This window comes from Melanotaenia boesemani, chromosome 21 (assembly GCF_017639745.1).
Source record: "Melanotaenia boesemani isolate fMelBoe1 chromosome 21, fMelBoe1.pri, whole genome shotgun sequence".
NCBI lineage: Eukaryota > Metazoa > Chordata > Actinopteri > Atheriniformes > Melanotaeniidae > Melanotaenia > Melanotaenia boesemani.
The window spans coordinates 20,566,419-20,583,494 of NC_055702.1; the positions used below are offsets into that span (position 1 = coordinate 20,566,419).

The 17,076-nt window shown below is 37.2% G+C and overlaps 2 protein-coding genes across 3 annotated transcripts; one reads left to right on the forward strand and one right to left on the reverse strand.

Moving 5' to 3' along the window:
• Positions 1-72: 72 nt before the first annotated feature.
• Positions 73-10,258, reverse strand: xrcc6 (X-ray repair complementing defective repair in Chinese hamster cells 6). 2 transcript variants are annotated; one of them, XM_041973909.1, is made up of 13 exons: positions 10,246-10,258; positions 6,494-6,583; positions 6,182-6,294; positions 5,883-6,024; positions 5,410-5,661; positions 5,018-5,204; positions 4,629-4,815; positions 4,377-4,545; positions 3,530-3,691; positions 1,210-1,339; positions 981-1,081; positions 769-885; positions 73-659 (listed from the first exon to the last, which is right to left on the reverse strand). In XM_041973909.1, the coding sequence occupies exons 2-13, from the start codon at positions 6,564-6,566 to the stop codon at positions 460-462; spliced, it is 1,833 nt and encodes a 610-aa protein (XP_041829843.1). In that variant the 5' UTR covers positions 6,567-6,583; positions 10,246-10,258; the 3' UTR covers positions 73-459. The 2 variants fall into 2 exon arrangements, with proteins under 2 accessions (XP_041829843.1, XP_041829842.1); XM_041973908.1 differs by lacking the exon at positions 10,246-10,258 and adding an exon at positions 7,035-7,138.
• desi1b (desumoylating isopeptidase 1b) lies at positions 7,212-11,922 on the forward strand. The gene is made up of 6 exons (XM_041973960.1): positions 7,212-7,576; positions 7,664-7,685; positions 7,798-7,867; positions 7,973-8,082; positions 10,105-10,227; positions 10,434-11,922. Exons 1-6 carry the CDS (start codon positions 7,489-7,491, stop codon positions 10,513-10,515), a joined length of 495 nt encoding a protein of 164 aa, XP_041829894.1. The 5' UTR covers positions 7,212-7,488; the 3' UTR covers positions 10,516-11,922.
• Positions 11,923-17,076: the final 5,154 nt, after the last annotated feature.

The window sequence follows — 17,076 nt, forward strand, 5'->3', positions numbered from 1 at the left end:
TTCCAGCTAAGAACAGAACTGGAAAAGCCACTTAATGATACAGCGCATTAAATGAGACAAATCACCTGGATGGCTATAAAAAGTTTTTATTAATGAAAATTATTATGAACATACGTGATCGCTAGTTGTTGTTTTTCATTTTACAAGCATGTTACAAATACAGAGACCAGTTTTTGAACACAAGGAACTTTCAATGTATTTTCTCACCTTCAACCATTAATGCAAAGTGGGACTGACACACTGTCTGCTAATGTTAGAGTCGAGTTTCACTGAACCTAACTCAGCTGAACAGAAGGCTTCTTTGGTTGCACACTAAACAGTGCCTGATGTGTCTCTAAATAGGCCATGTTGTGAGGTTAATATGAGCACAGAACCCCCAAATGAGAGCAAGTTACTTTTTAAACAAGTAAAAAAAATCTACCAGATCTAGGGTTTGTGAAAAGTGTGTGATACAGTCCCTCATGGGCCCAGTCGACTCATCAGAGCATCTATTAACTCCTGCTTTTTGGTGCCAGTTGTCCGAACACCAAACTGCTTACAGGCCTCCTTCAGCACAGGCACGGTCAGCTTTCCCAGGGTGCCGTTCTGCGCATGGGCCCTCAGATCGTCGTCTGTCACCTCCACTTTAGGCTTCTTCTCAGCTCCACCTCCTGAATCAGCTGCATCAAATTAGAACAGAAATTAGGATTATCGGTATCTAAATAAAATGTCAACTGCTTGGGGTCACAAACGTATGAGAGAAAAGAAAAAAAAAAGTATCTGTTTCACCTGCTTTGCGTTTAGGAGCTGGTTTAACTTCTGGATTGTAGTTGGCAGGGTAGACCAGATCTTTAAACTCTTCAACCAAAGGACCCAGACGCTGGTCAATCTGCTCCACTTTTGGCACTGAGGCAGGTAAGGTAAACAGGAAGAGAAAGTAGATGAATAAAACAACAGTATCTTCTAAAGGTACCAGAATTTGGTTTTAGTCTAAATCTTACTGATGAGATCCTCTATGTCCTCTGGAGCCATCATATCCAGAGCCAGGGCCTCCAGGTTCCTGTAATGCTGCTGGAGGACTGGGTTCTCGAATGCATCACTCCTGCGTGACAAGTGATAAAAAAACATGTTACTGTTACAAACAAACTAAACGTTGTTGTGATCAATAGTAATCATACATTATTCTGATTTCAGCTTACATTTTATCTACAGATATTTCTCTAAACTTACTTGTATTTGAAGCGGAGCTTAGAGACGATCTCTTTCATCTTATCCACCTGTGTTTGTGAGGCATACGGACATCGAGGAGTATCGAGAGTTCGGATGTCGTCAGCATATGGCAGGTAGATGACATTGAAACCTGGTCAAGCCAAACAAAAGTGATTACAAATAGATCACCTGTGTGTACAACTATAATAAAAAGACATTTGAGTAACAAATACATAGCTTGTATATGAACTTTATGCCACAAGAAAATATTTTATTGATCGATCAAGGTCTGATTTGGCGCAGATCTTTATCATTAGGTCAGATTTTTAGAAAGAAGAAAACAGCATTCACATTTGTACAGATGTTTTCGATCAGAGGTATGATCTTAGAGGATACAATATGTTTAGCAAACCAAAAGCAAGAACAAACATAAAACAAAATTTCTTTCTTTTGTCGGAGTTGATATATGGAACAAATTAGACCAGGAGCTAAAAGACTGTACAACTTTAATAAGGTTTAAAAACATATTTAAGACAAATGTGATTTAATATTATGAATCATGTGAATGAAATTATTAACAGTAAATATGTGTATACTATTTTCTCAATTCCATTATTGTATGTGTCAAGGTAGCTATTTTTCTTCTTTTATATTTCGATGTAAACTGATTTGGGGGGTGGGCGTTGTAAGCTTTTGCTTCTGCCTGTATACCCTTTTCAGACTAAGTTTTTTTCTCTTTTACATGAATGTGCATTCTACATAAATATATATATATATATATATATATATATATATATATATATATATATATATACACACACATATTTTTTTTTGTTTTGTAAAAAGATGTCTGAATAAACTTCAAACTTCAAACAACATCTACCTGATAGTAAACAAGCTGTAGGTGATGCCAGGTGTGGTCTAAAATTAAGATGGACTCAGAGCATCCTTATCAGCTTTACCTTCTAATTGTTACAAGGATACCAGGGGGTGGGGGGGTAATAGTCCTATTTCTCTGATATTATTAGCAAAAATAATGCTCAGGCCTTATTCATGGCTGTCAAGAGGTTAACAAACCCTCCTATGCAGTAGCACCTGAACTGTATTCAACCAACGCCTGCAATGATTTACCCAAATTCTTCACAGACAAAATCCAGAATATCAGACAAGCAGTTGGTTCATCGACACAGGTCCAGGAAATATACTGTGTCCATTGAAAACCAGTTTAAACACCATGACATAATTTAATCCCATAAACAGCAAAGACACACGAAACACTTGCTATGATGTCTTCCATTCAGGTTTTAGACAGCACCACATCAACGACATGTTTGAATACAGATGATGGAAAAATGTCAGTGTTAGTTTTACTGGATCTCAGTGCTGCATTTGATCCAGTTAACCACAATTTTTGTTTTTTCTTTTGTTTGTATTTTAGATTTTCTAAAGAAAATTTGGATTGGATGCACCTGCACATAGCAGGCATGTAACATGAAAAGCAGAAAACAGGGAGAATAATGACATGTTGACATTAAAACTGAAAATATAACATTTCTTTAGGTTTTATCCAGCTGTTTTCACACAAGTGAATACAGATGATTGTGCAGACATGATCAAATACATGCGATTATATAATTATTCTTTAACTGTGTCAGGTTTAGTTGTAACATCATCCCAGTAGTTCCTGCAAGAACACATTTTCAGACACATGTAAAAATGCTTTTCTCAGTACAAACAATGTCCCCTTTAACTCACCGGTGATTTGAACGGGTCAGCCCTTTATATAGATGACTGACCAGCTTTAGTTCTGCAACCTTCACCCAACCAAGATCCAAGCTAAACTGAGCTGAGGTTAGTAAGTAGTTTTACTTTTATTATGTTTTTGGCAAAAGAATTACGAGTATAACATGTGTGTACAATCTCACAGCAGGAAACTAGAGTTTATATTTGACTGAAAAATGTTTTAAAACTCTTTAATTGTATGTTTAGGTCATTAATATGCATCTGTCTATTGTGCATAATTTGCTCTTGTTTATCTGTCCGAATAAGTTCAAACTTAAAAAAAAAGCAGTGGAAAAATGTTTAAGTGCATTGTTTTACGTCCTTTAGACATACAAGAATCAATGTGTTTAACAAATGGTTGAGATAACAGTTAATAATATAGTTAATAATAATAGTGAAATGGTTAAAACCTGAAGCACTTACTTTTGATACTACATAACCCAAACCAAGAGGTAGAAGTTTTAAAATTTGTGGAAGTAAACCTGCCTCAGCTATTGGGGTTGAGACTGTAATTCTCTGATATAAGATGAGTCTCCTCCTGACCTCTGCAGTGAATTACCTGGTGGTGTTATCTGTACTTTCCCATCATCCAACTCTTCGTTCTGTGGCACCAAGGCAACAAATCGAGGTGGGTAGTTTCGGCGGGCGATGCAGCGGCACAGAGCGAAGACGTTCCTCTCGCTACACTTTTTCATCAAGGCAGAAAACAGACATGCGCTGCCTGTAATGGAAAAGAAACAGGATATATATCACTTGGTACAGATGTTAGGGGAGTTCCCCCTTGATTTCAGCTCTGTGACCCCCCCCAAAAAAGTAAATAAAATGGCACTGCTTTAAAATGTTACCAAATTCATCATACACACAGGCATCTTAATTTTTTTTTCCATCGTTATTTAAACCTTCAGTGTAAAAAAAGATAAACTTAAGCTACTTCATTTTCAAATTATGCAATTCAGTTAAATTATTTACAAAATGCTAAACATTTTTACATCAATTACAATTTCAAATTAATGGTATTTTAACCCATAAGAGCCCGACATGACATACATATTACATACAGTTTCTAAGACATTTCGCTTCAATTTATGGTATAAACTTTGCTCAAAATCCTGTTGGACACAATGTGATACTTGTCTTCTGTCCTCAAATAGATACCCAGAAGCGGAAAACCATATTATAATATTTTTAATATATCACATGGTAATAAATGGTAGACACCCCCCTAAAAAAATGTTAATATTTTTGTTACATTCGGTTAAAGGGCCAAATAAAGACCTCATATTAAAAAAATTGGACTTTTCTTACCATTTTTTCATGGGTTGGGCCTTAATGGGTTAAAATCTACAGTCAATACAATGTTTTAATTTTGCTTTGAAGCTAAATGAAACACAGACACACAGTTCTACCTTTAACCTCATCTTCCTCAGGATAGAGGAAGATGGAAGCCCTAATGTGATGATACAGTTTGAGCTTCTCCATCGGTTTGAATCCAATCAGAAACAGTCCCGGGTCTTCAAACTTCTTGATGGCGTCCACCTCATCCCTCTCCATCACAATCTGCCTCTTACCATACACCTACAAGATGCACATTAAGTGTTACCATCTTAACAGATTTAAAAATAAAAATAGTCATTCAAAGTTACTGAGTCTGTTTGTACCTGGGCTTTCTTTATTTCACTGGGCAGCAGCAGACTGCCAGTCTGGGTGTGGAAGATCCGGGTTTTGCTACGGACCGGTTCATTAGATTCCCTGTAAAGTCTGATGGGAGCTGGTTTTCGAGCTGACACGGCAGGTGCATAAAGTCCAACGGCTACGTTCAAGCCCTCACCCAGACATAAACTTAACCTAAACAGCAGAGAAATAAAGATGGTGTGAAAAAAAAGGCAAAAATGTTAACTGGCTGAAAAGAGAAAAAGTTTAATGCGGTGATATCTGGATTACAGTGAATGACTGAATTAGAGAGGACTTTTGGCAATAATTACAAGGGGAGGGTGCACAAGGAGTAACTTTTATCATCTAAAAGCAAAAAGCTGTCACTCCTCTCTACCTGGCCAAGGCTCTTTTCTTCTGCTCTTTGGCCCACACCCTCTTCTGGAGGTCTTCTAGTTTCTCACAAGGCTTCAGCTGAAGCCCAAGTTCGCTCTCATCCTCAGGTGAACTTAACACGTCACGAAAGAAGAGGGAGACATCAAAGCCCCCTGGTTTCATCAGGTGCATCAGATCAATAACAACACCTAAAAAAGGAGGGCAAAGTGAGTCTCGATCCAGAGTTATTATAACATAATCAATAATAAGCCTGTGACATTATGCGTTAGCCTTGTTCACATACATAACCATCACAGTAAACAGCAGATAGCTGTGGATCACAGTCATTTTGTGGAAAAAGACAAAATCAAAACAGGTTTTCATAAAGAGGAGCAATGTTTGCTTCAAACCCACCGGTTTCCTTGAGGTCACTGGCTTTGGTGCGGGCCTGTCGGTCCTTCACGCTGTCGCCACTGTGTGGTTGGTCCCTGCAGGTGAAAATCATCAGCCGCTTGTGTGAAAGGCGAAGCTTGATGTCACTGTAGAGGTTGGCACAGCACCACAGGGCATCACCTAAGGATGTCTCTCCGCTGCCCATTGTTTCTGCTGCTAACTGGGCGCCTTTCCCCCCCCGCAGAGCATCCACATCCTGCACTCGTTTTGCACCTGTGCAAAATATGGAAACATTGCTCCAGTATCTTTATACATGTTCAGGTTTATGTTAATTATCATGTGACAACAAAAAGTTACAAAGTTGAATTATCTGAATGTGGACAAAAGTGTTTACAATAATTATTTTAAGCAGTTAAATATGCAAATAAAACTTCACATCAATATTACAGACAAAAGTGTGATCATGTGTTTATTAAGAGAGTGCAGCATCTCACCGGGTTCATCCAGATCATGGTACACATAAACGTGTTTGAATGAGTTCCTGGGGTTTTTGCTCTGCTCTGTGCCGTAGAAAACCAGAGCAACAAGGTCCCTGTGACTACTGATGATCTTACTGGTATACACACTGCGCACAACCTACAGCAACACAAACTCTTATTGTCACAAGGCAATGAGAAGAGGGAAGGCTATTGTGTGAGCAAAAATACGCAAAATATGTGGGACTCAAGAATGGATGCTACACAGAGAAATCAAAGCATATTTGACCAATAACTAAAAAGAAAATTACTTTTACCTGCATGGTCATGTCAAAGTTTGAGGGCTGCCCATCTTCTCCTTTGATGAACATTTCCTTGGAGGCATCAACTAACAACACAAGACTGTCTCTTCCTGTGATTCTGTATTCTCCTGTTAAAGATGGAGACATGTTTTGTTTTGGTAATGTCTTCTCATATTAAATGCTACAACATAGCTCTCATGTAGAACTGTGTGCAATACAACATCATGTATGGTCAATTTAGCGGTAGGGATTATGATACACTGCGAAGCCTCTCTTGTATTATTTGAAGATGATATATGGAGAGTAATGTGCAGGTTTTCATCTTACCTCCAGACTGTTCTGCTTCATCTTGCTCTTCCTCATCATCCTCATTCCGATAGTATGCGTTCCACTCTGCCATTTACGTTGATTTGGATTCTGTAACCGTTTAGAGTCGTTTTAATTTGAAATCACAAACACTTTCCATTCAAGTTCTGCAGCACCAAAGCGTTTGAATTATATTCAAACAGCATATCTAGCAGAGTATGCTTCGCTACCTCTAGACCAGCAGAACATTAACTTTAATTAACAGTCTTACTGGGGTCATTAAACTTAGACAAAATAGTAACTTAGCAAATAAAGTTCCGGTACTACGTTAGAACTTGAGAACATTCGTTCAAATTTATTATTACACTATTAATGTGTAACTAATCAAAGTCCCAAACACATTAGCTAGCTTAGCTTGTTGTTAGCCTCTGTTCTTTTTAATGCTGTTTCCCGAGCGCTAAACGAACAACTCTATCTATCAAATAATGCGTTCAAACTATATAAATGATACTTTAACAACATACTAAACTAATGCTTATGTGTCGTAGGAGCATTCACTTACTTCCTTGCTTTCTCGCCAGCCACAAGTCCAGGCTAGTTTCACTGACTGGCGCGCTCAGGTAGGTGAACGAGCACGCTGACAAACCCCCATCTGACGGCTCGTGGCTATTGGAGCTTTGAATATCCGTGTAACATTCCGACCAATCCTAGTGAAGAGGGCGGAGTTTTCGCCCTAAGACACCGGAAGAACAGATTAACCAAAAAGCACTGTTTTTGACAGTCATATTATTCTCTACAGCGAGAGAGTGACGCAGCATTTGCTGTCAATAGTCGGTAAACTTAAGCTCGGTTGGCGTTTGTTACTTTATTTATTACTTTTAATTTTCAACTATCTGTCGTCTCTAAAACTTACACTTCAGAAAGCTCTTGTTTTCTACAGCTTCCTAGCCGACAAACTTTTGCAGTTACACCAGGTTAGCTCTATTGTATATTTGAAGCTCTCATTTAGTGTCACTATGGACGAAGATGGCACTTACCCCGTGAAACTGTACATTTACGACCTGTCCAGAGGCATGGCCCGCCAGCTGAGTCCTCTCATGCTAGGTGAGTTGCTTCTTGTGGTTACCTCCATTGAAGCTCAGTTAGGATTAAGTGAATTTTCTAAAAAGTAAATTATGATTTTCTTCACAGGGAAACAGCTAGATGGAATATGGTGAGTGTACTTTTTTCTTCTTCTTTTCAATGACTCATTTTGAGAATTATTTTCACTGATAAAGTGAAATACAGCTTTGTTATCAGAGACTAAATGAGTTTTTTTCTGACAGGCACACAGCTGTTGTGGTCCATGGAAAGGAGTTCTTCTTTGTTGGTGAGGGCATCAACAGTTGCCCACCTGTAAGAATCAGCACTGAAATGTTATCGTTTTGTAATTAATTATTAGATTTATGTCTGTATTGGAGCAGTTCATGACCTGAGGTGTGTGTGTGTCTGTTTTTTTAGGGTGGCACCCCACTGGGCGAGCCAGACTCTGTAGTGGACATGGGCTTCACTGAGGTGTCTGCAGAGTTATTTATGGAGTATCTAACTTCATTGGCCGAGTCCACTTATGGGTAAGAACTTGTCAGAAAATTTGAAAAGCACATTTAATCCAAATATGACCATCCTGGAGGTTAGATGGGTGGGTAAAGGATCACTTTCCAAGCAAAGGGCCTTTTCATTTTTTTAAAAAGTGTTTAAATTGCCCAATTCACCATATTTCAGTCAGATAACTCGTGTTAATGTTTATTAAAAGGACGTGATCAACATTTGGCATCTAGGCTGTAATTCATTACTCCTGTGCACATATTTTTCCTCAATTTGATTCTGGAGTGATGAATGAAATTCAAGCTCAGAGTGTACGGGTGGATGAGCTGGAAAAAAAAAAACAGGCAGCAGAAGGGTAGCAGTACTAGCAGCAAGTTTCACTGCAAGGCAGAAACTTTGCAACAAAAAGTAGTCCCCCTGATTTGAATCAGTATGTTAGATGAGTGACGTGTTTAGTGTGAAGCAGATCGGCACAAATTGCCTGCCTGAACTAACTTGCATGCATCACAGCATTTGTGATGAACAAAATACGCTGTAATGTTGGATACTCTGAATACATTTGTCTTGAATTTTTGCAACATTAGCTCAAATTTGTAAGTATTAAATGAAAGAGACAGGAAGCAGAGATGTTCTGTCCAGCATCGTAGCAGCAGAATGATGGTCTGGCTGCTGTGTTGTACCGAATAAATTGGCTTTACCAAAAGAAGCTTTATAATTATAAGGCTCCTCTGGACAATTAAAAAAAATTAAATAAAAGTATTATTATTTATTTATTATTTCATCAATTGTGGAAATTACATAATCTTGCTGGACCTTACGGGAGGGAACAGAAAAAAGGAGAATAGTGAACAGAAGTAAAAAGGAAAGTAGAAAAAAGAAAGAGGAGACAAAGATACAACAGATAGAAGGAAACGACCCTTCAATCCAAACTAAAACCAGACAAGCAGCTGCTACCTGTACAGAAACACAACAGAGAATTTCCTTCAGCTTTTACAAATGTAGCTCTTAGTGTATAAACTCGCTGGAAAACTCAGTGACTGTGTCAGCATGCAGAGTGTAGAGTGATCAGAAATGAGTGTGATCGTATGTGACTATGCCTCCATAGAGGCTAGAGGCAGACTAGGGTGGTCCAGAGACCTGGACGATCAGCAGCAATCCTGGAGCACGAACCCCAGCCACCCTACCATGAAGATGACCCCAACCCACCCAGTGGGTAGCAGAGGAAGGCCCCAGGCAGGACCCCTCGTGATCACAGTGCACAGGCCCCGGTGGGCCAAAAGCTGCAGGCACCGGCCATCATTATAAGACCTGAGTTTCCTCATAAAGAAGAGCCTTGTCTGAGCCTTCTTGACCACCTCCCTGTTCTTTTTAAAATTTAATTTATCGTCCAGAACAACACCAAGGTGCTTGTAGGATTCAACCACCTCAATTTGATGACCTCTAATGAAAGTTAATGAGGGATCCTCTTTCCTCCTCCTAAAATAAATAATAAGCTCTTTTGTCTTTTCAACATTCAATTTTAAAAATTTCATACATCATCAATATAAAGACTTTACTTATGTTCGGTATATTTGGCATGGAGTCCTTTCATTTCTTTATTTTGTCCTATAGCAGCTGTTAAGGGTTCAATAAAAATAGCAGAAAGTGATGGAGAAAGTGGGCAGCCTTGCCTGGTGCAAACAGAAGCTTGGAGAAGTTTGATCATTGGTCTTCACACATGGATTTGGGCTGTTATATCATATTTTTATCCAGTCTATGAAAGATGACCCAAATTTCTTTAATGTTGCAAATAAAAATTTCCAGTTTACCAGGTCAAATGTTTTTTCTGCATCTCAAGAAATAACTGTGGATTCCTGATTATGTATAGTAGAATAATCTATTATGTTAAAAACCCTAAATAAACTACATTTAAAGACTTACAATTATTCATTGTCCCAGTTTTTTCTCTGTAAAAAGGTTTTGATTTTGTCCTGTTGCATCCCTGTCTGGCATCTTTCTCTTTATCTGAATTTATGACTGTTTCCTCTCCACTTGTTTCTTGTGAACAGTGCTGACAAGTATAAGCTGTTCGAGCACAACTGCAACACTTTCAGCAGTGAGGTGGCTCAGTTCCTTACAGGCAAAAAGATCCCATCATACATTACAGACCTTCCATCTGAAGTACTTTCCACGTGAGTTACCAGTCTTACGTCCATGTTTTCATCACCATCTCTGCATCGTATTCTGAAAAAAACCTGCCTGTGCTCAGTTTTATACACACTTTTAGCATATTTATTAAGTAACATGACATTGGAAGTTTTTGTCACCCACCCTCTGTTTTTGTCTGCTTGCCCATGACTTCAGTTTAACTATTAAATCTGCTCTCTCTCCTCTGCAGGCCATTCGGCCAGGCTCTCCGCCCCTTACTGGATTCCATCGTCATTAATCCTGGAGGCAGCAACATTACTGGACAACGATAGACAGAAACGTATTTCTGCCAGTGGCTGGCAAGTTGATCTGTTATTTGTCATGTTTACAGCTAACTAGGCTCATGCAGTCATTCGCTCTTCTACTGACTTTCATGGTCAACTTCTGCTCATTGATATACATTATTGGCTGAAAGTAAATTTTTGCTCTGAATGGTGGATCAGATTAAGATTGGTTTTGTTTAGAAATTATTACTTAGCTCGTGAAATTTTCTCCCCCTGGTTCAGTCAATTAATAAGGCATCCTCTAGATTTTTATTAATAGAGACATTATGCTCTTTTTCACACACTGATTAAATTTCCAGGTGTCTTAATGAAGTTGAACTGTGGTCATTTCAAAGAGATTTCAAAGGTTTTCTGATAATGAAAACATTGTGTTTTGTATATGCTGCGCTATAACTCGCTCTTACCATACCAGCACTTTACAAGTGAAGTCTGACTTATTCTTTTCTACTTTTGCCTTATGATCATTGGCCTTAACCTTTTTACCCTTCAACGTAGTGACTACTGTAAACTCCTTGGGACAGAGAGTTTTAATGCCTTTTACAAGATGCCACATACACTCACCGGTCACTTCATTAGGTAATTTTGCTGGTTTCAGGTTGAACCCTTGCTTTAATTCTTGGTGTTAAAGTTTCAACAAGGTGTTTCAGAGAGAATTTGATCCATACCGACCTCATATCATCATATATTTGCTGTGGATTTGTCATCTGCACATTCAGTCTGGACCAAGTCATTTAAATCCAAATTTTTTCCTCATTTTGATGATCAATTTCAACTCCAGCAAGTCGTCTTGATCCATGTCTACATGACCAAACACATGAAGTTGTCATGTGATTGAATGAATAGCTGTTTTTGTTAACAGGCATTTAAACGGGTGTACCCGATGAAGTGGCCGGGGAGATTATTTTCCTCATCACCTCACGTCCTCGCGGTCATTCACACTGAACAAATAGAATCAACAGTTTTGTTTCTCTTCATCGTCTATGAAACTGTTTATTAAAATGTTAAAAATATTTTTTTGATATTGAAATATCATTAAAATGTGTATTAGCCTGATGCACTTTTAAACAAAACTAACATTGATAGTTTTTCTAGAGGAACCACATGAGAGCAGTTTCATTTTAGTGGAGTTGAGGCATCTCTTAACGTATGTTTAATACATTGCTTTTTAGCAATAGTTGTAAAGCTCTCCTTTGCACAGGTGTTGTTATGAACAATCCTTGCTGAACAAGCCCCCTTGACACTTATTCTTATCTTCAACTTTCCACATTGTGCCTATTTTGTCTTTTAACTCCTGTTGTCATCTGTCACAGCCAGACTGTTAAAACTGTCCAGCCTGTTTGTCTGTAAATGTTTTATAAAAATTCACTTTGACCAAATTGAAGCTTTGGTGTTCAAGCTCGTGTCATTTGAATGATGTTTTGTTTTTTCTTTAAATACTGTTCTGGCCAGCTTTATACCTCCTATTTGCTTCATATACTTTGTCTTATAACAAGGAATAATAAGGAACGTGTCATGTGTAACTTACATGTTTACATGTACTGCAGGTGTTACAGCAACTTACCTCCATTATATGGTGGACAACACCTAACCTGAATTTATCTCCTGAATATTTAAACTGATAAAATTCTTTATGTTCAACCAACTTAGGTTTAGTTAATCTATTATGACTTGATTCCTGCTACATTAAATGTGTACAAGTCAGTATGTATCAGTACTCAGTATTACGTTTGAATATGCAGATAAGTGCACAAGGCCTTAAAATTAACATATAATCCAAAATGTTACTTTATAACTTCAAATTTATTCAGATGTGTAATTGAGATCACTGGTTATATTAGATTAATTAAAATCTAGAATAATGGAAAAAAGCCCAAACAAACTGGGTGTTATTTGTTGTCATATTAATGAGAAAAACTGTCTGAAGTGATTAATAAAAAATGTTTCTGGAAGTTATATTAAAGCTGTAACTCTGTGAAAAGCAATGTCTGATCTCTATATCTTTTTTTTTTTAAAAATGTATTGGTGTTTTCTGTCCAGAAGTCTTGAATCCGTTTAGCATCATGTGCAGCCACTAGGTGGTGATACTGGATCAGCACAGTGGTGCCAGTTGGCCCTGAGGTCTTTTTTTTATAAAAACAGGAACAGCTATGAGCTTCAGCTGCATATACACAAAGTTTTTATAACATTATGAATAAAAGCCGTCTTGACTAAGGATGATGTTTGACAGGTGACTATCTGCTGTTGTTGACACTTCATCTAGTTTCTGGCTGCAAAATGATCGGTTTGTTAATTTAAGGTGCCTGCAGTGTGTTTTAAAGTTTCCTAAGAAGAATCAAAGGCAAAACATTACTAGTATATGAAGGAGAAATACATAAACCATAATAATTTTACAATCTTTAATGTAAATGGCATAATGTACTAAACAAACTTTTATAAAGGACATCTCTAGAATATTTTGGGTATAAAGTAGTCGTGTCATTGTAGTAATAACTACAGATACATACAGTATATACACTTTCCCCAACATACAGCATATTGCACAATACACTTTAGATCATGTTAATATATATTTAACTAATCTGAGGTGGTTCAAACTGCCTTTCACATGGTAAATACTGTTTCCTGCTTTTAAACATGCTTACAAAAGTTTCTCTGCAAATCTAGTTCACACTCACCACAGCTGGACCTTTCTACAGCACCATGTGTATCAGTTAGTACTATGTATTTAAAGAGCAGAAACCTTCCCTTGGTATAGTTGCTTTGTCATTACATTTAATTTGTGGCACTGCATTCAGCTCTGTGACATAACCCCCTTCAGTAATGTGACATATAGTACAGCCGGTCCTCTTGAATCTCCTCTATTGCACATAAAAAATCCCCCTACTTGGCTCAATATCGGCCCCACTATGTGCCATCTCTCCTTAGAATAACATCATAACTGTGACAGCAATTATAAATATTCATATACAGCCCTTATTCAAAAGAAATATAGGAAATGCCATTCAATAATCATCTGCACAACATTTATACATGAACAGAATGGTTTTTAGATGTTGGTGCACAACATAAAAACAAACAAAAAAGCTGCGTTCAAATAGACTGAATAATGTACACGTGGTGCAAAAGATTTATCATAAATACATTAGAAGACAGGGTTGTTTAATCTACAAAGATTAGATTCACAGCAGGAGAAAATGCATAAAAAACCCCCCCCAAACTAACAAAAATAAATAAATAAAAACACCAGAAACACTTGTTTACTGCAAAGAACTGAGCCACTATTGCACATAAAAACCGTTTTTGTCTTCCTAAGCCAGTAAATCTCTGCATGTTTAAATCAGAAAACCTCAAACTTTGGGAGGAGAAGATGCTTGTTCAGGATCCTTTGCTAATCTGGTAGCGGGTAACAGCAACTCTTACAGACATGGTCAGCTTTTATGCTAAATTATGAGAAAACACGAAAGGAGAGGAGCGAAAGCAAAAGATTTACAGGGTTTTGTTTTTTTTTCTTCCCTACAACATCGGCCAATGTACTTTCAAGCCAGTCATTAAGATACTTTCTCATCCATATCTGGTTGAAACTGTGTGGTATAGACTGTGTGTTAGTAAATGGACCGGTGGGGACGTGAAGATGGGGGCTAGTAGACATAACCTGTGGCTCAAGGGTGTTGTGAGGGTCAGTTCTGCATGTAGGTGAGAGGTTTATCTCTGTGGATGCCTCATCTGAGAGTGCGATCTCACCTTCACCTCAAATTATTGAACAAAAGGTGAACTTGCCCTGGACAAACATGAGCTTATACTAAATCCCTGAATTTTATGGCAACTTTTGAGCAGTATTTTTTACTTTTTTATTAAGATAACTGCCCAGTGAAATTAAATGTTATCAATGTAAGATTATGCAATAATTCTAAGTGAAGGTCCAATTCTTCCACATTAAAACTAAAATAGTATTTTAATCCAATCCACTTTATTTATAAAGCACATTTTAAAAACAAAGACATGTCTCCAAAGTGCTGCACATCAATAATAAAAAAAATAAAAAGATAAAATAAATAAAAAATATCTGTAGAAGTGCAGCAGGACTAGTACATACCCCCCAGTAATTTACAGATTACAGCCTTTGTTTCAAAAAGGGTCGTGAGGGTCAAAAGTTTAGACTCAATGCAGATTTCTTTTCATGTCAACATCAGTGTTTCACTTTTTTGAAAAATGTTATTAATCATTTTTAAGTTTCTTATCTAAATAAAATCAAGTACCATGGATAACCGCTGCAGAGGTGATTTCTTAAAGGAGAAAAAAGCTTAATCAACTTTGAAGAACAAATGTTAAATTCCTTTAAAGTTTTTTTTTTTTATACCAAACTGGTTTAAGTGGTTAATGTGATGTGAACAAACACATCAGAGATATTTGCAGTGACAAACTGAGTATCACCAAATGTTCAGGTATCCTATTGTACCTCTGTTGTAGCTATAAACAGCAGGCAGCTTGAACTATAAGAATATAATTTTTTGTGATGCCTAATTCTGCATCTTGGAAGATATTAGCTTTGCAATGTTCTTATTTCTTGTTTTGAAGATGATCATACTTAAGCATGCATCTGTTTGTGTGAATTTACATCCATTTAAAAAATTGTGAAATAGGAATATTTCCAATATGTCCAATGCATAAAGCTTTATAGTCCAGGCTTAAAAGTCATCAACAAATTTAAAGTTGTGTAAAATAATTGTTGTATGTTGGCTAGCGCCATGACGTATGTCAGATTTTGTGAATAATGAGTGTTAAACTTGGTAGTTTGTGACAATGTACTGTTTTCTAACCCCAACCATGTATTTCTAAACAGTTAAATATAACCATGTCTTCCATCTCTAGCCATGTACCCTAATCAGCCCTATCCTAACTAACTATTACCAAATGCTAATCATAAACTTAATTTGCCAGTGGGGTAAATGCAGAAAAGTAAGTAATTGCCAAAGTAGATTAAATATACTTTCTCAGTTGAAAGGAAAGGGCAAAATGTTTCTCACCAACTCTTTTTTTTTCCTTTCCTAAATGGAGTGAGGAGATTAATGACTGGATGTGCCTGAACTTTCTTCAGTTAAACAGAAATAAAACTGAGGTTGTAAGTTTTGGAGCCAAAGAGAAACGATTAAAGGTCACCAGAGAGCTACAGTCTATACACCTAAAAACCACCAACCAGGCCTGGGGGTACTGATGGTTCAGACCTTAACTTTGAGAAACACATTAAGGGAATTACAAAGTCCGCCTACTATCAACTTAAGAATATATCAACGGTAAAAGATCTGATGTCTCAGCAAGACTTGGAAAAACTAGTCCATGCTTTCATCTTTAGTCGACTTGATTACTGTAACAGTGTTTTTACAGGTTCTACCTAAAAAATCAATTAGACGCCTGCAGCTTATTCAGAACTCTGCTGCTTGAGTCCTCACTAAGACCAAGAAAGTGGACTGCATCAGTCCAGCTCTGAGGTCTTTACACTGGCTGCCTGTTCGTCAGAGAATATACTTTAAAGTTCTGCTGCTGGTTTTTAAAGCTCAGAACGGTTTAGAACCAAAATACATCAGTGACCTCTTGACCCAGTATGAACCTACCAGAACCCTCAGGTCATCTGGATCCCGTTTCTTATCAGTTCCTAGAGTCAGAACCAGACATGCAGAAGCTGCATTCAGCTTCTATGCTCCACATGTCTGGAACAAACTCCCTGAAAGCCTCAGATCAGCTGAAACACTCAGTTTATTTAAATCCAGGTTATAGAATTTATTTAGAAGTTCAGATCTTCATTTGGTTCTTTTAAGCTTGCATTTTTAAACTTGACCATGTTTTAATACTTTTTTACTGTTCTACACTGGAACTTTATTTCTTCCATTTTATCTATTTCTTTTTATCTTTTTCTTTCTGTTTTGATTACACTTCTTTTATTTCTTTTAAAGTTAATTTTTTAATGCACTTGTTATTGCTTCTGTAATGCTTTTAATGTTTTATGTAAAGCACTTTGCATTGTCTTGTACTTGAAATGTGTTGTACAAATAAATTAGCCTAAAGAATGGAAACTGTCAACATAATCATGTTGCAAGCATTAATGTAGCTGTTGTAGTTGAGAACTGTGGAAGGAAATTACTATTATGATTTTTAACCTTCTAAGCAACATATTTTTCCATGGACCAACATGTATGCTTTGCGCTCTGTCATGAAATTGTATTGTATATTTTCAGTGTAAAATCATGAAGCTAGCTAAGTGTGATTTAGCTAAAAAGAAGGATTTCTTGTTTTGTTAGCCTCATTTAGCAACAGTGTTGAGGTATGTGTCATTTGTTAATTAAAAGTGTCATTTTCTTTTTGCTTGCTCTGCTTCTCTTGAAGTCTGACTCTTAATTCAGCCGCTACAAAAACATGTAACAATTTCACAGGACAAAGACAAAGTTCCCCATGAAAAATATTTCTCGCAGCATTTCTGGAGATGTGTGCCATACAGTTGCAAAGGGTTTTCCTGCTATAAACTTTTGCCACTAAGTGTAGCGGTAGCATTGCATT